We start from the raw sequence: 23,190 nt of genomic DNA on the forward strand, positions 1-23,190 counted from the left end.
TTAATCATCCTTTAGAATATTCTTTTCCCTTTTCACACAGTATTGATTTTTTGTAGTGATATCTGAAATTAGTAAGTTGTAGAAACATTTCGATCCATTTGCAAATTTTAGCACATTTTCGATACTTGGGGGTATAATTGGATTTTGCAAATTGTTCAATTCTTCTAGTTCAACAATACTTGCCTTGAAATAGTGTTTAATGGCCACGATAAGGCCGATATAGTAAGAAGTTCGTTTTTATCTCGAAAGATTTTAAAAAGTTGTCAAACGACAGAAATTTTCCATCTTTGTCAAGGAGGTCATTTATGAAACGTACCCCCTTTTGATTCCAGGTACTATAAAAGACGGGCTTACGCCCAATACATATATTACTGTTAAACCAAATATTATCGACCAGTAAATGATTTGCGTTATGTTCCAGTTGAGCGTTTAAATCCCACCAGGCAGTCAAAATATCTTTGTAGTAATTGTTAGGGGTAAGTGGTAGTAGTTTATTTCTTAAGTAGTTACAGTTATGTTCTAATATATTGCCTGCACCTACCGGTAACTTGGGAAGATTAAGATTAAATAGATAACTCCAATTGGATTTCAAAGTAAGAAAGCGTCTTATCATTGATATATTTTTAGCCTGGATTGTTGCTTTAATGTTAGGGACACTGAACCCTCCATCCTTTTTCACAAATGATTTGGTTTCTCTTAATTTTGTCAGGCTTATTCTTCCAGATAAACTTAAACAATTCCTTTGAAACGGATTAACAACATCAGTGTTTGGATTTGGTAGTGAACTGAAAAAGTGATGTAGCTTAGGAATAATTAACGATTTTAAAATCGTGTTTCTGCCAAGGGGAGTAAGGTTGCGGGCTGACCAAATAGACATTAACCGTTCACATATTCTAATCTTTTCTTAATAATTTGTTACTGTCATATCATCAAGATCCTGGGTAAATGTAAATCCTAGAAGGTCAAAGTCACTTTGGTCCCAATTGAGATTAAGTTGGGGGCATAATTTCATTTTTGAGTGTGTTTTTTTTTTATCCAATCCATAAGAAACGTTTTTTTTCAATGTTAACTTTTAGACCTGAAAGGCAAAGACGTTTCATACATTAAACACAACAAGATACATTGTTCGGAACCGTCTAAAATACATGTTAGTAGTATATAGTGCACTTATGCCCGTTTTTTAATTGCAGCCCTCTCATTGGCTGATTTCTACCCGCAGGGTCCCCCTCCCCCACCTCCCAATCCAGAAGAAAGACGTCATATATTTCTGTCTTCTCATTGGCTGATTTCTACCCGCAGGGTCCCCCTCCCCCAGCCCAGGATCCCCCCACCCAAACCCAGCACTCCAGGGGTCCCACCCTCACCCAGGGGTCCTACCCCACCCATTTTGATTTTGAGCGTTGTTATGTAACTTATTCATAATCAAACCTAGTGAATGCTATTCTAGACTTAGTGTATACAATAATAATAAAAAAGAAGTTCTAAAATTACAAAGTGAAATTCTCCAGCTGAAAAAGAGAAATAGAGAAAGGATATCTTTATTGAAAGCGTCTCAGCAAAATGCTAAAAGTTTTCTTTTGGGAGATTTGGTGGTTCCATAAGGAACCTGAGCGTACGCTGTACACGTGGATGTTGACGACGTCTTAGATCGTCGTGGATGGTGAGCCAAACACGGTCTCCAGGTAGACGCAGTAGGGGGAATGTCTTCTATGTTCTTGTAAGATTTTGTCTTCATATTTCCATTTGTACAGTTTAATACCGCACATATAGCACTGAACGCAATCGTTCATTCCCGTGTTGAATAACCCGCACCTGGCCAGCTTGAGAGGATTCTGCTAAATTTGAATATGAAATTTGTAGTAGGTATCTAAACGAATTTTGAAATACCTGTAGGAAGGATGATCGGGAATGACCATAATATCCGACCCCACTGTCCTCGAACTCCGACAGCTATCCGCATCCAAACATTTACATCCGTAGTCGACACTAGCGTCGCAATCCGCGCTTAAATCTGGAGAATCCATTTTCACATCCGATATCTCCAACAGCTCCAGCCGCAAATGATAAATCCGCGATGACAGTCCGGCGATCAAAATCACGTGACCAGCCGGATAACAAATGAACGCCCTACGCCGGACAATCACGTGACAGTTCCGGGTCAATGACCCGCACTCAAACCTACGTCATCTCCATGGTAGCAATGTCCCCTTTACCTATAGCTTTGGACATCCTGACAACTTTGTTCCCGTGCCGTCTATACGTTTTCAAGAATAAACATACATCGATTATATTGACTGGCCAATAGATGTATACATACCTTACTGGTAATGCAAACACGCATTACCTGAAAACACTACATTACGGTATATATCTGTCAAAATAACTCCTGAGCGTTTGTCCATAACGTTACATCCGTTGTCTTAAAGGGGGCAGTATAACGATGTTAGTATTATAAGAGGTTAACCCTAGAGGTCTACACGCATTGTCTCGTGGTACCGCTGTTAGGCCTTAAAGGTCGGCTCTACGTATAAAATCAGAACTCGTAGCCCGACTGTACGGGTATAAAGGGTGACACTGCCGACCTTAAGAGGTATTAATACACGAAATTACCTCGCCCTCATCATTCGATATATTCATGGCATGGTGTCAACGAGGTTGTAAATCGTGGGACCCATATTTCTAGACTTCTCTAAAGCTTTCGACATGGTATGACATAACGGGATAATACAAAAACTATAAAAAAGCAGGTCTTAAAGGCCAAATAATAAACTATATCCAAGACTTCCTAACTAATCGCAAAATAACCGTGGGTATCGACCAAACGCTATTGGACAAGTGTCCCCTAGAAAATGACACACCCCAAGGTAGCATTCTAAGCCCAACACTTTTCAACGTTATGATTAATGACCTATTCGAGGGAATACCCAATAAAATATAAACTTCCAAATACTCGGAAGATGGAGCCCTCTGGAAGCATAAATATGGCTAAAAACTTACTGCTGGATGCATTAAATAAAATTCAAATAAGGGTAAATAAGTGGGGTTTCTCACGAAATGCCAAAAAAACCATGGGGATAGTACTCAAACACAGAAATATGCTTGCAAACACCCCCAAACTACAACGAAACAAAAAAAACCAAAAAAAAAAAACCATGCAATTCCAAAAAGAAATCAAATTCCTTGGACTAATCTTTGATGAACACCCCACCGGGGGATGTTCACATTAAAAACCTAACAAATAGATGCACTAAAGACCTAAACACACTACGCTGCCTGACAGGTTCCAAGTAGGGGTCCCTCCAAGAAGACCCTACTATCTCTTTACAAATCACTAATTAGATCAAAAATAGACTATGGATGCCAAATATACAACACCTTAAACTCCTCATTAAGAGATAAACTAAACTCACTTCAATATCAAGCACTCAAGATAATCACACGCACTCAGCATGGCACACCGAGCATATCGCTACAGGCACTAACAGGGGAAATACCCCTGGATCTACGCCGAGAACATCTAACAATAAATTACTGGCCCTCAACCCAACAAAAATGGCAAACAGATCCTTAACACTAATAAGAGCCCCAGACTCCAAGCTCTAGCTCGCAAAAAAACCTCAATTAACATCAATCTCTCAACGCATAATAAATTACCTAAATACAAACACCCTAAATTATTTACAGTTAAACACAGTCCCAAATGACACCTCCACACCCAAACTCCGACACCCCCCCCCCCCCCCCCCCCCCCCCCAAAAAAAAAATCGACATATCTCTCTCCAGCAGATTAAATAAAGAAACTGATCCAAATACCGCTAAATCCATCACACAAGCATACATTCACGAAAAATGTCCAAATTGGTGTCACATTTACACAGACGGGTCCTTTGACCCGGGCTCAAAACGCACAGGATTCAGCATCCACGTCAACGAACCCAAAAAAGAAACACAATCTTATGGGCTCCCAAATGAACAATCAATTTTCACAGCCGAATTAATGGAGATAGTAACAGCCCTACACTGCGATCAAATAAATAGACACCAAAAAAAACCCTAATCCTTTCAGACTAATTAAGTGGGCTCCAGGCCATAAAAAACAAACACACAAAAAAGCGCCCAAAACTAATACAACAGATAATTAAAAGCGCAAACAATCTACATAAACTAGGTAAAGACATAGAAATAGTTTGGAGCCCTGCCCATGTTGGAGTGTTTGGCAACGAACACGCAGACAAAGCAGCCAAATCAGCACTAAAATTAGAAGAAGTAAGCATCAACCTAATAATATCAAAAAACGAAATTAAAAGTATCCCAAAGGAGAAAATCTTCCAAAAGTGGCAAAACATGTACACCTATCAGAAATCTGATTGCAAACTAAAACACCTGCTACAAAAGCCACTCAAAAAACAAAAATCCATAATAGAATTTAAAAAAATAGTAATATCTAAACTACAAATAGGCCACACAAAGTTAACTCCCAGCTACACCAAATTAAAAAACCTCCAACCGGTAAATGCCCCCACTGCAACTTAAAAGAAACGCCTGAACATGTAATACTATATTGCACACATTACCAGCAACACTGAACAACACTCCAGTCCACACACACACACGCACGCACGCACGCACGCAGGCGCGCGCGCACACACAAACACACACACACACACACACACACACACACACACACACACACACACACACACACACCTTTTGCATGGCATACGACACCATTATGCTCAATCAAAAACCGCTGAAGGATTTTATGTACATCGCTTATGTATGCTGAATTCAATAGTTTTAAATATCTATACGGTAGGCGCGTGTACACATATTCTAGTAGAAAGCTTCAATGTTACGATAGCGTTGTTTGCGGTTACTATTGTCTGTATTTTCTATATTATCGGTGTCGACACAACTCCATGAGTCGCATTTTAAACAGTTTCACCGATGATTGTACAATAAACGATGATATCGTACACTCTTGGTATTGGAATAAAAAGAGTTAAAAAAACGTATACGCTACAAATGTGTTGTTTATTCGGATATTAAAACGACGTACGGCTATAGGTTAAACGGTTGATAATAAGCATAATGACATATTCGTACATTCGATGTGTAATTGCGTGTTCATTATTCCCTGCATCTGGTCAGGATCTGATCAGTAACTGGGCAGGATCTGGCCAGTGGCTTTGTCATTCAAATGATAATTATCAGTCTCCAACTCGTGTCCCTCCGACTCATGACCGCTGGTCAACCTTTATGATAGGGATTATTATAATTAGTGCCTTGCCCACGACAATGCGTTAATCTACCAGCTACTGTTGACCAGCGGTCATGAGTCGTTCAAATGATAATTATCAGTTTATCTCGTGTCCCTCCGACTCATGACCGATGGTCAACCCTTATGCCCCCTATATAGATTCTTTAGATGCGACTGTATGCATTTAGGTAGATTAACGCATTGTCCCCTTTTTAAAGTTATGGACAATTCACCTTTATCATATGATTGATTTATAAAACGGATTAAAAATTTGTTGATATCTGACCAATTTTTTTAGCAGTAAAACCATCGGAACCGGGGCTTTTTTCATTTTTCAAACACTTCAGTGCTGCAAGTAGTTCTTCATAGTCAAGTTTGCCTTCTAGTGATGATGATAAGTTTTTATCCAGCTTAGACACATTACAATCTTTCAATAAATTTTCAAGATCAACATTACTAACATAATTTTTCTTATGATAGACTTTGGAATATGATTTTTTAATTTCTTCTTGAATTTTCTGTTGATTTGTTAAAACATCTCCATACTGGTTTTGTAGACAAGAGAAGTATTTATTTAGGAAATTTCTAGACTCGAACGATAAGAAATATTTGGTTGGTTTTTCCCCCTTTTCGACTGCTTACTTTTGCCCTTATCATAAGCCCTTGCGTTTTGATCTTATTAATATATTCTCAATTTTTCATTTATCGTATCAATTTCCTTTAGTATCTTAGATTTGGCTTCAGTGTCGAACGTCGCATCCATGTCCTCGGTTAACTGATTAATCTTAGATATGAGTTCAATTTCATCTCTTTCTCGTTGGCGCTTTTTGTAAGATGAATATTTAATAGTCTCGCCACTTATCTGCAAGAGAAGAATTTAAAAAAACATCTGTTCGTCTATGGTAAAGTCACTGTCAGTAGAGTCATAGTTCTTGTATTGTAAAATTGTGTCCGATATTGTTTTTTTTCACAATAGTCTTTGTCCCTGAGAAGCGAGTTATAAAATTTCCAGAATCCTGTTCCCCCTCCCCTTCCTGTCTATTTCAGTTAAAGTAAATGACATTGATACTGGGGAGTGGTCCGACAGAAAGTTTGGGTCTATTTGAGTAGTTGTGATAGACGGGATCATATTATGCGACACAAGAAAGTAATCAAGTCTAGCTTGCCTCAATGGAGATGGTTGGCGCCCTCTGTATCTTGTTTCATTCGGATATCTCTCTCGCCAAGGGTCAACTAGGTCCATTTCATCTTTCATTTCATTATTCTATGTCTCGCCTTTGGATTATTATTGTGTTTATAATTGAAGGTGTCAAAGCAATACTCTTGAACTACATTCCAATCTCCACAGATAATTATATGATCGCTATTTAGTGATTTTATCGCTGTTTCAAGATCGTTGTAAAAGGTAGGGTCGGACCATAAAGGTTAATGATAGCTAACTTATAGTTATCGATTGTGATTTCGACGATTAAACAATTACCATCATTATCTTTTACAACATTATCAAGAGCAAAGTCTATATCTGTTGAATTACTACTATAGGAACTGTAGAAGCAGTGTTTACAGCCCCAGTCTTCCGTTACTAACTTTTCCATATCTTCAGTAGTGTGAACATCTTGTAAGCAGTATATAGATAAGCGCTTCTTTTTCAAGAATCTAAACATTTCCCTCCTTTTTTTCCTATTATTCAAACCTTTACATTTTAGAGATGTTATCTTTATCTTAGTCATGTTTTGAGATGATATGCTAGCGAGGTGCTCACAATGAATGAATGAGAATATCCCGTAGTTACAGTATAGTTAGGGAACATGGATGGATATAAGCGAGAGCGGGAGTTGAGTGTAACATTGTCCAAAATCATACATACAGCTACATCTATAGCACATGAAAAACTCAGAAAAGTATAACAAAAAGTTGATAAAGATGAAAAATGAATGGTAACTGAGCGTTGGGTATTCATGAAGTAATGTCAGTTTGCACGAAGATACTGGAAGATCTGAATTCAGTCATGTCGGTTTGCACGGAGATACTGGAAGATCTGAATTCGGTCATGTCGGTTTGCACGAAGATGCTGGAAGATCTGAATTCAGTAATGTTGGTTTGCACGGAGATACTTGAAGATCTGAATCCAGTCATGTCGGTTTACGCAGAGATACTTGAAGATCTGAATTCAGTAATGTTGGTTTGCACGAAGATACTGGAAGATCTGCATCCCATGAAGAAAGGTTTTCTATTTAATGTGAAGCAAGGTGTAATGATTAGGATGAAATACATGTTTTATTTATCTGTAAGCTGTATGACAAGACATACGTGAATTCCCCCTTCTGTTCATATATCAGATACCAGCCACAACTTGATACATGTACTTGGTAGAAGAAACGAGACTTCTAAAACACATTTATACTACTTCTTAAGATGTGTAAACAAACTTAGGAAGTCTATCATTGTGTCACACAAAAATCATCTGCAGTTTGCTTTCCTTGATTTAGAGTGCATCTGAAACATTACTTGTGACGACGATGTGTTCTGGGCCGGCCTTGTTCCACACATCAAGCATCTGTTGTGTCACTGCACGGGACCTTGTGATAGGGTTAACACGTCATACACGCTTCCTTGGTGGTATTGCAGTTTTGTGGTAATGTGGTAACATAGTATTGTGGGGTGTTGGAATGATAATAATGTTGTATTGTGGTATGGTGGTGTTGTGGTGTGGTGGTATGACAATAATGTTGCTTTGTGATGTGTTGGTGTTGTGGTGTTGTGGTGTGTTGGAATGATTATAATGTTGCATTTTTGTGTGGTGGTGTTGTGGAGTTATGGTGTGTTGAAATGATAATAATGTTGTATTGTGGTGTGGTGGTGTTGTGCTGTTGTGGTGTTGTGGTGGTATGATAATAATGTTGTATTGTGTTGTAGTGTTATTGGTATTGTGGTGTGGTGTTGTGATGTGGTTTAGGATAGGGTTAACACGTCATACACGCTTCCGTGGTGGTATTGCTGTGTTGTGGTAATGTGGTAACATAGTATTGTGGTGTGTTGGAATGATAATAATGTTGTATTGTGGTATGGTGGTGTGGTGGTGTGACAATAATGTTGCTTTGTGATGTGTTGGTGTGTTGGTGTTGTGGTATTGTGGTGTTGTGGTGTGGTAGTGTTGTGGTGTTGTGGTGTGTTGGAATGACAATAATGTTGTATTGTGGTGTGGTGGTGTTGTGCTGTTGTGGTGGTGTAGTGGTATGATAATAATGTTGTATTGTGGTGTAGAGTTATTGGTATTGTGGTGTGGTGTTGTGGTGTGGATATGTGGAAGTAATGTTGTATTTTGGTGTGGTGGTATTGATATTGTGGTGTTGTGATGTTGTGTTGTAGTGTTATGGTGAGTTAGCTACCAGTACACTATAGTACACATTAACGTGAGAATCACCTAACCATTTGGAAAGAGGAATACAAATAATGACATTTTATATGTGGCGACTTTAATAGGAGTGCCTGCATGGAGTTAGACCACATCGGTCTGGATGCTATCACACATTCACCTGTTGATGAAATGGGTCAAGCATAACAGGAGAAGGTAGGTCAGGGCAACGCAGGAACACATAATGTAATGAAAGGTTATGAAAAATTATGTTTTGAACTGTGTAAAAGACCCGGTTTCGATTCCTCACATGGGTACAACGTGTGAAGCCCACTTCTGGTGTCTCCCGCTGTGTTATTGCTGCATCATTGTTAAAGCGGTGTAAAACCTCATCACTCACTCACTCACTCACTCACCATGTGTCCATTCCGTTTATGTAACTTGTGAAAATGAAGAAGCAATGGCAGTCAAAGGGAAATAACTCTATGGTACATACACAACAACGCACTGGTCGCCACTGTCATTTTATTCCGTTCAGTACGTGACATGTGCCGGTACAGTGCGACCGCTAGCCATAGTTGCAGCGCTTGATGCTGACGTCAAACTTGAGTGACGGAGGACAGGACATCACCACCTCCGTACCGTGGTTACAGGCGATGAACTTAGTTGGGTCAGCGTGGGGGAGTAGTGCCCCGTTGCTGTTGCCGTTGCAGCCAGTGGAGACAGGGGTGACTTGGGAGATGGAGGGGGTGGAGGTTCCAAGGGCGGATGGTTTCACGCCAGATTGGCCAGTACACGATCTCCTGACGTCATTCCACACTGTGCCACTGGGACAATCCCTCATCCACAGTTTCCCAAATGCATCACACCGGATGTACCTGGACGGGTTTGGCGGGTAGGGGAAGTCGAATCGATGCTTGGCAATATTTGCAGGAGTGCATGGATTGGTGACATTGCAGGAGATCCCTCCCTCGACTGGTTCCGACCCACAGCTGATTGTGTCAGGGTTGTATTGGGCTTTGCCGGGACATTGGGTGACGTACATGTTGCCCTTGAGGTCGCACCGGATGAACTTGGTTGAGTCAGAGGTGTGGGCGTGGTCACAGGCGTTGCCAGGGGAACAAGGGTTGGTAACATTGTAGAATGTATCTGAAACACATAAACTCTTGTAAATATCCTTTCTACACAGACAAGAATTGGAAGTATTGTTAACGATGTCATGTGATGGTATAAACTGGCCACATGACAAATACAAAATCTGATCTCAGAATAAATAGTTGCACTGAATTATATACTGAGTTACACACTGAGTTATATACAGAGTTATATACTGAGTTATATACTGATATATATACTGGTTTATCTACTGAGTTATATTTTGAGTTCTACACTGAGTTATATACTGAGTGATATGTTTAGCTATATATTGAGTTATATGCTGAGTTATTCACTGAGTTATAAACTGAATTATATATTGAGTTACTGATTTATATAGTGAGTTATGTATTGAGTTATATTTTGAGTTATACACTGAGTTATACACTGAGTTATATATTGAGTTATGCATTGAGTTACATACTGATTTATATACTGAATTATATATTGAGTTATATTTTGAGTTATGTACTGAGTTATGTACTGAGTTATGTACTGATTTATATACTGAGTTATATACTGAGTTATATTTTGAGTTATACACTGAGTTATATACTGAGTTATATACTGAGTTATTTACTGAGTTATGTACTGAGTTATGTACTGATTTATATACTGAGTTATGTAGATTTATATACTGAGTTATATGCTGAGTTATATTTTGAGTTATACACTGAGTTGTATACTGAGTTTTATACATAGTTATATTTTGAGTTATACACTGAGTTATATACTGTTATATACTGAGTGATATATTGAGTTATATACTGAGTTATTTACTGAGTTATATATTGAGTTATATACTGAGTTATAGTCTGAGTTGTGTACTGAGTTATGTACTGATTATTATACTGAGTTATATATTGAGTTATATTTTGAGTTATACACTGAGTTATATATTGAGTTATGTATTGATTTATATACTATGTTATATATTGAGTTATGTATTGAGTTATGTACTAATTTATATACTGAGTTATATATTGAGTTATGTTTTTAGTTATATACTGAGTTATATATTGTTTTTATATTGAGTTATATACTGAGTTATGTGAAGATATATCACTCAAATGGGAGATGAAACAAAGTCATAAGAATCAACATAATAATTATGAGCAAATACGGCATGAGCTGATTGCTGAAGAGAAATATGAGTCATATGCACCACCCGCTACAGGTTAGATGATTTGTGTAAACGTCCAAAATGTAATAAAAACGCACCATCACAGTTGTATCCGTTGTCCTCCAAGTCCTTCTTGGAGCACGGCCTTTCCTGCCCGCCTTCCTTACAGATTATCTCGGCCTCTGTAGGGACAAGACATGTGGAGAAATATTACTATGAGGGTAACACTATTTTTGAGGGCATTATCATTTGCAGAAGGCCGAGGTCTTCCATTAACTGCCCTACTAAGGCTATAAAGACACATAGACACTAATTCCTCTGTCAAACACTGCAGAATGCCTACAACTTTGGTAGAAGTGATTGTATCTTTAACAAAATATCTTATTCCATGTGTCAAATCAGGTTACTCCCGCTACTCAGGAGCTGATAACGTTTGTAAAATCCAAATATCCCGTTGTTCATTTCAGACTGATGGTTTATGTAAAATATCTAGATTTGGTGGAGAAGATCTTGTCCCTTTGGTCCCAGACTAACGGACTAGTGTCTTTGTCTAACGCTGAAGGTGACCCACTTGTTGGTTGCTGGGAAATCCGCACGCTGAAACTGGCGTTGACACACGAAGCCAATTGGGCACTTGAGACTGACAACCGAGTTCCAATGACAGTAATGTACAGTTGTCTCCCCTTCATCGTCTTGTTGAAGAAGATGACGCCAGGTTTGCCATCACTTGCAGTCTCTTTGACGTCATAGTAGGCGGGGCCTGGACGACGAATGGTGTAGGAAGCGTACATTTTGAGAGTGCCACACACCACCTCGCCCACCTGTGTAGTAACAATAAGGGCGAGTTACTAGGAAACATAGATTATGAAGTTGTCATTATCCCAGGAGAACGAAACATGCCTGACAGTTTGCAGAATAGACCATGAACAAGACAGATACTGAAGAACAGGACTATCAAACTTAACTGAAATCATCGTCAACACTTGATGTGTTTGTAGACAATAATTTCCATCACCCGTCAATACATTGGCCCACTTTGGTGTAGTCCCTTAACCAACGACTCAAGCGATGAGGTCATTGCTGCAACCACAGCCTTGGGTTGAGAATCCCGGGATGAAGGACCACATTTGATTATCCGTCGGAAAGTTTACACACTTCGGAATTTCACAACAGAGTATTGAAGGATGATAGAGTGTACGCACTGACGCCGGCATCAGATTAGGCATTGAAGAACCGACTACCGGCTGATTTCTAATTGTACAAACTGTACAGAACAGTCTACAGTCGCTGCTACTTACCACTGCTTTTTCTTTGCCTGGGTCGGGTGTTGTGGTGTTATCGTCCTTAAATTCAAATGCGTCCTCCACAGTCTTGTTCACGGGGAGTGGTGTGTTGATGGTCGTGTTCTTCTCCACTGCAGTCAGGGCTGAGGAAACCAATGACAATTACACATTGAGTGTTTGCAATGCATTAGGTCTGTCGTTTCACAATATGAAACAAAAGGGAATCATGCTGTCAGACACCACTTTCCCCTCATCATTTTTGGAATATTGGCTTATTGCTAGCATAGTTATAGCTTTGGTTAGATTTTGTTAATACACTGTTCCTAATCCTCAAATTTTGTTTTTTAACAACTACCTACCTCCACAGGAACTTTCCTTCAGTTGGTACAGGAGACTGTCAATCTCCCTGAAGCTGTTGAGCATGATCACGTGGGTACAGTAAGGATCTGTGGCCACGCCCCTCAACTCAGCCACATCAGCGTTTCCTATACCGACAGATATCATGGTAATGCCTGCACCTTTAGCCTTCTTAGCAGCGTTGATTGTTAAGTTTTTATTGTCTGAATGGCCGTCAGTCATAAGGATCGCTACACGCTTGGCATTTGGCCGGGCACCTGCTGCTGGTCTGAACAGGACGTTGACAGTGTGGAGGATGGCTGCAGCTGTGTTGGTGCCACTGTCACTCTTTCTGATTTTAGCTATGGCAGACACCAAGCTGCTTTTGGATGCAAAGTCATGGAATTCAATATCATCTCCAACTGAGGAACCATATTCCACAGTAGACACTTTTACCTCATCTTTCGATATGTCTAGTTTTTTCGTCACATTTTCCACGAACTTGATCATGCGATTAAAGTCACCTATGCTTACGCTCCCAGAACCGTCCAGGATGAATGCAAGGTCAAGCTGAGTCTTGCAATCTGGTGAAACACAAAGGCATTCATGAAAGTTTCTACATGTTTAGTTTGTAAACATCTGGGGCCTGTTCCAAAAAGTAATCTTAGCTCCGAGTGTTAACGTCAATGTTAAAGTATGAGAGTTGTGATCACCTTGCTGCTACGGAAGCTTTGTGGAACGGAGCCCTGCATGTCAAGATTTAATAAAACCATATAATAAGTTAATACCATACCAAGTCCTTTCATTGCTCTGGCTTTAGTAACGAATCCAGAATGGCTGCCACTCGGTCTCAACTTTGAGGCCCAGAACGAGGCTTGACTGGTGACGTCACCGGGAGGGCTGCCACTTTGATACTTCTTTATGTAGAGAGCCGCTGCCAGCCCGGAGTACAGAGGCTTCCTCAGGTCTGACCAGGACGTGGTGCGCCAGTCGATGTTGAAGGCTGATTCTGTTTTGTTACACTCAGCCACTATGGACGAGGGACAGGTCTTCGTCTCCAGGAACTTGCTTTCATCAATCTGTATCAGGGAAAGCATGTGTAATGCATCTAGAACAGTAACAAATTTACACTGTAAAATGATATATATATTTATAATACTGTTTCAAAAGACATTGTATAGATGATTTCTTCATTCTATTATGATGTGATTATTTGGTGTAGATCCTTACACGGTTGTCAAGCATACTGACTTTACTTAAAAGAGTAAAGACATTGGCATCCATAAAGTATCTTGCTTTTGCTTTTGCTTACCAACTTCTAAAAATGCCAATTAAATGTTCAGGACATTTCAACCAAACTGGACCCTCATGATTACTTCCCTAGTGGGCACGCCCACACCTTTATAGCCATGAGAAACCCTTATCGTCCCTAGCGGACACTCCAACACCTGAATAGCCATGAGAAACCGCTATCGTCCCTAGCGGACACTCCCACACCTGAATAGCCATGAAAAACCCCTATCGTCCCTAGCTGACACTCCCACAACTGAATAGTCATGAGAAACCCCTATCGTCCCTAACGGACACGCCCACCACTGACTAACCATGATAAACCCCTGCCGTCCTTAGCGGAAAAGACCACCAATGAGTAGCAATGAGAAACCACTACAGTCCCTAGTGGACACGCCCACCAACCGAATAGCCATGAAAAAAACCGTGCCGTCCCAAGTGGACACGCCCACAACTGAGTAGCCATGATAAACCCCTACCGTCCCTAATAGACACGCCTACAATTGAGTAGCCATGAGAATCCCCTACCGTCACTAGTGGACACGCCCACCACCGAGTAGTCATCAGAAACCTCTACCGTCCCTAGTGGAAACGCCCACAGCTCTGTTCCCATGAGAAACCTCACCGACCCTAGCGCTATACTACCTAACGGAAAAGCCCACCACTGAGTAGCAATGAGAATCCACTACAGTCCCTAGTGAACACGCCAACCACCGAGTAGCCATGATAAAAAAAACACCGTCCCTATTGGACACGCCCACAACTGTTAGCTCTGAGAAACCCCTACAGTCCCTAGAGGACACGCCCACAGCTGAGTAGCCATGATTAACGCCTACCGTCATTAGCGGACACGACCACCACTGAGAATCACAAGCTCGACTTCAGCGGACTTGTATACAGGTTCTGAATCTGGTCTAAATTTGCAGTTTTTATCATAGTGTAATTATAATGGGAAAACCCTACCGTCCCCAGTAGTCACATCCACCACAGGGTAGCCATGAGAAACCCCGACCATCCTTAGTAGACATGCCCACGACGGTGTTCCATTGAGAAACCTTACAGTCTCAAGTGGACTCGCCCTCCACTGAGTAGCCATCAGAAACCCCTACCGTCCTTAATAGACACGCCCACAACTGAGTAGCCATGAGAAACCCCTACCATCACTAGCGGACACACTAAGTAGCCACGAGAAACCTGATACCATCCCTAGCGGCCACGAGTGGACACACCCACCACTGAGTTGCTATGAGAAGCTGTGAGAATACACCTACTGTCCGTATGGGACACGCCCACCAGTATGTAGCCATGATAAACACCTACCGTCAATAGGAGCCACGCTCACCATTGAGAAGCCACGAAAAAACCCTACCGTCCCTAGTGGACACGCCCACAACTGAGTACCTATCACAAACCCCTGCCAACCCTGACGGACACACCTACCGCTTAGTAGCCATCCGAAACCCCTACCGTCCCCAGCGGACACACCCTCCACTGAGTAGCCACAAGAAGCCCCTACCGTCCCTAGCAGACACGCCCATCACTGAATAGCCACGAGAAACCCGATACCATCCCTAGCGGCCACGAGTGGACACACCCACCACTGAGTAGCCATGAGTAGCCCAACCGTCATAAGCGGACAAACCAACCTGAGAATAGCCATGAAAAACCCTATCGGACATGCCTAGCACTGAGTAGCGATGAGAAGCCCCCACTGTTCCTAGTGGACACACACATCACTGAGGAGCCATGAGAAACTCCGACCGTCCCTAGCGGACACGACCACAACTGAAAAGCCATTAAAAACCCGATACCCCCTCTAACGGACACATCCGCCATTGAACAGCCACAAGAAGTCCCTACCGTCCCTCGCGAACACGCCCATCACTGAGTAGCCATGAGTAACCACTACCGTCCCCAACGGACATGCCGACCAATGAATAGCCATGAGAAACCCGAAACGACCCGCAGCGGACACAACCACCACTGACTAGCCAAGAGATATCCCTACGGTCCCATTCGGACACGCCCACTACTGAGTAGCCATGAAAAACCCTACCGTCCCTAGCGGACACGCCCACAACTGAAAAGCCATGAGAACCCCGATTCCGCCCCTAGAAGACAAAACCTCCACTATGTAGCTATGAGAAACCCCTACCGTCCCAAGTGGACACGCCCACCACCGAGAAGGCATGAGTAACCCATGCCGCCCTAGCGGACACACCCAGCACTGAATAGCCATGAGAAACCCAAACTGTCCCTAACGTACACGCCCACCACTGAGTAGCCACCAGAAGCCCCTACCGCCCTAGGGGAGACGCCCACCACTGATTAACCATGAGCAACCACTACCGTCCCTAGCGGACACGCCCACTAATGAATAGCCATAAGAAACCCGAAACCATCCGTAGCGGAAACACCTACCACTAAGTAGCCATGATAATTCCCTACCGTCCCAAGCGGACACGTCCACCACCGAGTAGGTATGAGTAACCCGTACCGTCCCTAGCGGACACGCCCACCACTGATTAACTATGAGTAACCCATACCGTCCCAACCGGACACACCCACCACTGAGTAGCCATGAGAAACCCAAACTGTCCCTAACGGACACGCCCACCACTGAATAGCCACGAGAAGCCCCAACCGTCCCCAGAGGAGACGAAAACCGATACCATCCGTCGCGGATATGCCTACCACTGAGTAGCCATGATAAACCCCTTCCGCCCTTAACAGAGACGCCAACAACTGAGTTGCTATGAGAAACCCTTCCGTCCCTAGCAGACACGCCCATCACTGAGTAGCCATAAGTAACCACTACCGTCGCCAACGGACATGCCGACCAATGAATAGCCATGAGAAACCAGAAACGATCCGCACCGAACACACCCACTACGGATTATCCATGAGAAACCCCTACTGTCCCAAGCGGACAATCCCTCCACTGAATAGCCATGAGAAACCCAAACTGTCCCTAACGGACACGCCACCACTGAGTAGCCACGAAAGCCCCTACCGTCCCCAGGGGAGACGCCCACCACTGAGTAGCCATGAGCAGCCACTACCGTCCCTAGCGGACACGCCCACCAATGAATAGCCATAAGAAACCCGAAACCATCCGTAGCGGACACACCTACCACTAAGTAGCCATGATAATTCCCTACCGTCCGAAGCGGACACGTCACCACCGAGTAGGTATGAGTAACCCGTACCGTCCCTAGCGGACACGCCCACCACTGATTAACTATGAGTAACCCATACCGTCCCTACCGGACACACCAACCACTGAGTAGCCATGAGAAACCCAAACTGTCCCTAACGGACACGCCCACCACTATGTAGCTATGAGAAAACCCTACTTCTTCCTAACAGACACGCCTTTCACTATGTAGCAACGAGTAACCCCTACCGTCCCTAGCGGACACGCCCACCACTGAATAGCCATTAGAAACCCGATACCGTCCTTACTGTACACGCCTACCCTTGTGAAGCCATGAGAAACCCCGACCTTCCCTAGTGGGCACACCCAGCACTAAAAAGCCATGTGAAACCCCAAACGTCCCGAGCGGACACACCCGCCACTGAGGAGCCATGAGAATCCCAAACTGTCCCTAACGGACACGCCCACCACTATGTAGCTATGAGAAAACCCTACTTCTTCCTAACAGACACGCCCTTCACTATGTAGCAATGGGTAACCCCTACCGTCCCTAGCGGACATGCCCATCCACTGTTTAGCTATGAGTAACCCATACCGTCATTAGCGGACAAGCCCATCAGTGAATATCCATGAAAAACCCGACAACATCGCTAGCGGAAATACCTACCAATGAGAAGCCTCTACTGTTCCTAATGGACACACCTACCACTGAGGAGCCATGAGAAACCCCTGGCGTTCCTAGCGGAGACGCCCACCACTGATTAGTTATAAGTCACCCCTACCATCCCTAGCGGACACGCCCTCCATTGAATAGCCATTAAAAACCCGATACCGTCCCTAGCGGACACGCCCACCACTGAATAGCCATGAGAAACCCGATACCGTCCTTACCGTACACGCCTACCCTTGAGAAGCCATGTGAAACCCCTACCGTCCCTAGCGGACACTAGGGACGGTAGGGGATTCACATGGCTACTCAGTGGTGGGCGTGTCTGCTAGGGACGGTAGGGGATTTCTCATGGCTACTCAGTGGTGGTTGTGTCCGCTAGGGACAGTGGGGGTTTCTCATGGTTACTCTGGTCTTCGGCGTGACGAGCGAACGCTTTAACCACCAGACTAACTGACCACCCCTCTGAGTGAAAGAAACAACGCACATGTATATATGGCCCAGCGGTCATTTCACCAGTGTTGAATACAGCTTCTTACTGACATTCATAGACACTCAATACAAAAACATAATTTTGCTGAATATGAACAATTGCAACAGTTATAGTCAATGTTAAAAGCCTCAGAAATCATGGCACTATACATCAAAATACAGGACGGTATACAAACATCGTTTTTTTTCAACCTTACTCTTACTAGAATCAAGCCTTGTCGACGATCCTACCTGCCAGATGCCCCCGTCATACCCAGGTCTGTATGTCTTGGTATCTGTTCCGTCTTTTGTCTCCACGTAGGCCAGACGTCGCAGGAACAGACGGTCGTCCCCGAGGATGCAGTTGGACCTGATCCTGTCAACGACAGCCTTGACGACAGCGGTGCCGGAAGCTTTTGGGATCATGGTCAAGTCCACGCCCCCTCCAGTCCCCAAAGCGCCGGGCAGGAACAACGCCCAAAGTAGATACATCAGCATTCTTCTTGACTGTTGGTTCACTGGACCGCTTCTGCAGGTGGAATATATACATACTTAGCCTGGGTGTTGATGACCTATTGTGGCATTAGGTTTAGAGGTAAATTATATCACATGAGATTCTACAGAGTACAGATCCATGTGGTCGCCTGGCAGATAGCTACAGACAGGTACGAGAGATGACTACGCCCACTAACTAGCTTTTGTGGGCACGTAGACACGTGCATATACCTACATAAGATAAAACAATGACCACCTGAGCGCTTAAAGCCCCCGTTACTTAGCATTTGGCCCCCGGACCCTACAATATGCGTCGAGAATGGCTGATCAATTGTACTTGCTGGGGATGCAAAATCAGCCATTTTGGGCGCGTTTGTATGGTGGCCGAGAGGACACATCGCTCTATCGCTTTCTCGCTTTCTTGCTCTGTCGCTTTCTCGGGGTATAGAATATTCCATATTCCCTCTTGGCCACGATATGCGTTTTGTGTTTCTGTACGATAAAAAATATATACGGAAAACAAGTGTGCATGTGTGTGTGTGTGTGTGTGGGTGTGTGGGTGGGTGGGCGGTAGGTGGTCTGATGTGGGTTTTAATCATGAAAGTGAGCTGAGATCTTTCCAATCGCATTTAAAATTATGCATATGGCTGGAATGTTGAAATTTTCTCACTATCTACTTAAATATGATTTAACAGTGCTTTTATAACAATCCGCGTATTTCTGGGTAAAAAAAAAATTGATTGATTTATGGCCTTATTTAGCTATTTCATCCCCTGCCCGCAGGCCAAGTTTTCAAAACAAATATCAAAAAACACCGCACAATAGCCCTGAGTAGTACGTACTTCCTAAAAAGCAATAGTGTTTTCCTAAAAACAACGCTTATATCAATGATTATTCTGTTTGCGGAGTAGATATCATCAAAGTGGAAGTCCTCAACTAAGCAATGGTAATACTACCAGATGTTCATTATGTAATTTCTAGTTTTTGGATGACATATTGTTCTCATTAACCGTAATGTGGAAATAGATAGTTGATTGGTTTTATATTCAAGTTGGTATTTCCGCTATTCAAAGTGTGCAGTGAGGCTGTCGTATCAACAGTCATTTCAGAGACATAAATGCAAAGTATCATTACCGTATTCGACGTAATAAGCGCCCCGCTCAAATAAATGCCCACGGCAATATTTGCTAATATATTGGCTAGTGAACAATCCCAATTAGCACCCCTTCCGATTGATTAATTTACACAAGACTTATTTATTCGCGTATAATACGCACTCGTTATATGTACACTTAATTATGGGCAATTCAATTCTAGAAAAATATATCTGTCGTACATAAACATTTATCTTTCAGCTCAACTTTTTTTTCACCAAAATAATATTCTAATTCTGAGAGCGCCCCTAGCTCTAACGTTTATTTCAAGACTATGGTTAGTCATTAGAGGAAGCGATAGAGCAAGAGAAAGCAATAAGGCGATAAAGCAAGAAAGCGATAGAGCGAGAAAGCGAGAAAGTGATAGAGCGATAAAGCGATAAAGCGATAAAGCGAGAAAGCGATAAAGCGATATTTGCCATAATGCCGTACATTAAAACGGTTCTTGCTGATATTTAGTGATCCATTCCTGTAATTCTCACCGCTATTTTGCTTCTTATGATTCGATTTTTTAAACATCTTGTAGTAGATAAATATGTTACAAAATACACACGTAATTTTTTCTCGTTTAGCCTGTATATTTCCTTGTAGTGTAATAAATAAGCAAGATTCACAGAATACAGATAGTCACTGTTGATATTTTCATTTTATTCCTAGTATCACACACACACACACAAACACACACACACACACACACATACACACACACATGGGTACAATGTGTAAAGCCGATTTCTGGTCTTTCCCTTGATATTACTGGATTATTGTTAAAAGTGACGTGAAACCATTCTCAATCACTCACTTACAGTAGTTTTTATCAAATTACTATATGCAAGTACATATATTTGTAGATTTGCACAAGACAAGAAACACAATTCAAGTTAAACATACATCAAATGTCAAAAAGAACATTTACAGACAACCTTATGACACACTATAACATCATATACTACCGAAAACAAGTTATAGAACACCCACAATTATAAGATTGTATTTTTGCAAAACTATCAACCATGACTAATTAACCATAGTCTTCTTAACTTCTTTTGAAAAGTATATATTTAGATTTTAACCTGATTTATTTAGAGCATATTGCCATGATCTGCCACGCGCTTTCGGCGTGATGGTCACATATAACTGAATAGGGCCATAAATAAATCAATTACATTCTACGCACAAATCGGTGGATTGTTTTAAAATCACCTATGTCTCTACAGTTAAATTATGTTTTAAGTAAATATTGAGAAAAGTTCAACATTACCTCCCAATTGCAGAAGATATCACATGCGGCCCCTATAGTGGTCAAGAGAGGATATTCCTTAACCGCGAGAAAGCGAGAAAGCGATAGAGCCAGAAAGCGAAAAAGCGATGTCCCCTCTCGGCCACCATACGTTTGTTGTTTTATGCCACATTCAACAATAGTGCAGCTGCTTGTACTACTCCGGACTTATGCTGATTTATAGTGCTAGCACACTTAGCATGCCGCAGTTTAACATGAATACCCCACTCAGACACAGTATGCTGCCTCCGAGACAACCAGTCCTTGTTTTTTAGCCCCCTGATGCCAAGCGCCAGACAGGGTAACATCAAGTACTATGTTTTAACGTCTTTGGTATCACGCGGCCAGGGATCGAACTCCGGACCTTCTGCTCTCCGGGCGGACGCTCTACCACTAGACCCCGGAGGCGGTCATGTACTGCAGGAAACCTCATGATAGGCATGCAGAGTGAGTGAAACATCAAACACCCGCATCCTCTTCAAGAAAGCGAAACCGTTTTTTTTCTTAAAACTGTTCTTATATCAGCGTGAGTTGGGTTTAATGCCACGGGTGTGACTCTGCACGCCGAATTGCTTGACCTCAGACGACTGAGCCACCCTTTACCCCTCATACAGCAGATTGACGTGCGGCATAAATATCACGCGGATCATTGCTATGTTTGTCTGCTCGCGCTCCCGGCACCATGGACAAACATACGTATTGATCTGCCTCTATATCGCACAGACCCGTGTAGATCTGGGGTAGAATAGGTCTTCAGGAACCTGTGCTTGACGAACAAGGCGACTAGGCTTGTCGTAAGAGGCAACAACGGGATCGGGTGGTCAGGCTCGCTGACTTGGTTGATGCATGTCATCATATCCGAATTGTGTGGATCGATGCTCATGATGTCAATCACTTGATTGTCTGGTCCAGAGTCGAGTATTTACAGGCGGCCCTCATATTGCTGGAATATTGCTGAGTGCGTCGTTACATAAAAACACAAACAAATATAACTATATCGTACCTCAGCATGCTTGCGACAAGGACACTGGTGGAACTTACCTTGCGTGATGGTGGTCCTGGTTCCAGATGAGCTGTGGGACAAAGGACCTGAATATTTTATAGCCTGATGGTGTGCCATTAAGTTGAAGGTGTTACCAGGATATGGCACTGTCGAGTACGTGCATGTACTCCGAACCTACTGGAGTAAAATGAGGCAATACATCCGATTTCAGATCAGGCAACAGGTGCACCATGGACTGACACCACTCTTTCATCAGCTCTGCAATTTTAAACAATCAATATCGTTTCGAATTAAATTGCTGTCCAGACTAAAACGATGACAACCAGAAACAACTTGAGTGAGCATTGTTTGACGCAGCTTTTCGTAATATTAGAGCGATATCACGGCGGAGGACACCAGAAATGGGCTTCACACATTGTACCCATGTCGGGAATCAAACCCGGGTCTTCGTCGTTACGAGCTAACGCTTTAAACACAAGGCTGCCCGACCGCACAATAGAAAGAAAAGGAAACAAGTCATATGAATTATTGCAGATATATCAGCGCAATATCCATCCAACTGACTCAAAAAGATTTTAAAGAACCAAAATACTAATTTGTTTTCCAATTGTGTGTGGAATTAAAGTTGCCTTCCTAAGGTAGAAAAAAAGGCCATCAACTGTGTCGAGCTGTAAATGTGTATAGCGTATGTACAGTCCATCTTTGCATCCACCCTCACCTAGCTTCATCAGGGAGGGAGTAAGGGGTACAGCATTGAGGCTATAGATCAGGGAGGAAGTAGGTGGTACAGCAATGAGGCTATATATCAGTGAGGAAGTAAGTGGTACAGCAATGAGGCTATAGATCAGGGAGGAAGTAGGTGGTACAGCAATGAGGCTATAGATCAGTCAGGAAGTAAGGGGTACAGCAATGAGGTTATAGATCAGGGAGGAAGTAAGTGGTACAGCAATGAGACTATAGATCAGTGAGGAAGTAAGGGGTACAGCAATGAGACTATAGATCAGTGAGGAAGTAAGGGGTACAGCAATGAGGCTATAAATCAGGGAGGAAATAAGAGGGACAGCAATGAGGCTATAGATCAGTGTGGAAGTAAGGGGTACAGCAATGGGGCTATAGAGCAGTGAGGATGTAAGAGGTACAGCAATGAGACTACAGATCAGTA

The 23,190-nt window shown here is 42.6% G+C and overlaps 1 protein-coding gene across 1 annotated transcript; it reads right to left on the bottom strand.

The window, feature by feature from the left end:
* Nucleotides 1-9,126: 9,126 nt before the first annotated feature.
* On the bottom strand, nt 9,127-22,127 carry LOC139458123 (uncharacterized). Its single transcript, XM_071239431.1, has 8 exons — nt 22,067-22,127; nt 18,350-18,626; nt 13,306-13,591; nt 12,536-13,096; nt 12,192-12,319; nt 11,465-11,714; nt 10,992-11,075; nt 9,127-9,764 (listed from the first exon to the last, which is right to left on the bottom strand). Exons 2-8 carry the CDS (start codon nt 18,593-18,595, stop codon nt 9,184-9,186), a joined length of 2,136 nt encoding a protein of 711 aa, XP_071095532.1. The 5' UTR covers nt 18,596-18,626; nt 22,067-22,127; the 3' UTR covers nt 9,127-9,183.
* Between the last annotated feature and the right edge of the window lie 1,063 nt (nt 22,128-23,190).

The sequence above is a fragment of the Haliotis cracherodii genome, unplaced genomic scaffold, assembly GCF_022045235.1.
Source record: "Haliotis cracherodii isolate W230 unplaced genomic scaffold, xgHalCrac1.p SCAF_12, whole genome shotgun sequence".
NCBI lineage: Eukaryota > Metazoa > Mollusca > Gastropoda > Lepetellida > Haliotidae > Haliotis > Haliotis cracherodii.

Bases quoted from the DNA above. Each gene is read 5' to 3' on its own strand.
- LOC139458123 (XM_071239431.1), bottom strand. From the start codon at position 18,595: ATGCTGATGTATCTACTTTGGGCGTTGTTCCTGCCCGGCGCTTTGGGG. The intron at 13,592-18,349 runs GTAGGATCGTCG...TCCCTGATACAG, and splicing joins ATGACGGGGGCATCTGGCAG to ATTGATGAAAGCAAGTTCCT. The intron at 13,097-13,305 runs GTATGGTATTAA...GTGTTTCACCAG, and splicing joins CAGAGCAATGAAAGGACTTG to ATTGCAAGACTCAGCTTGAC.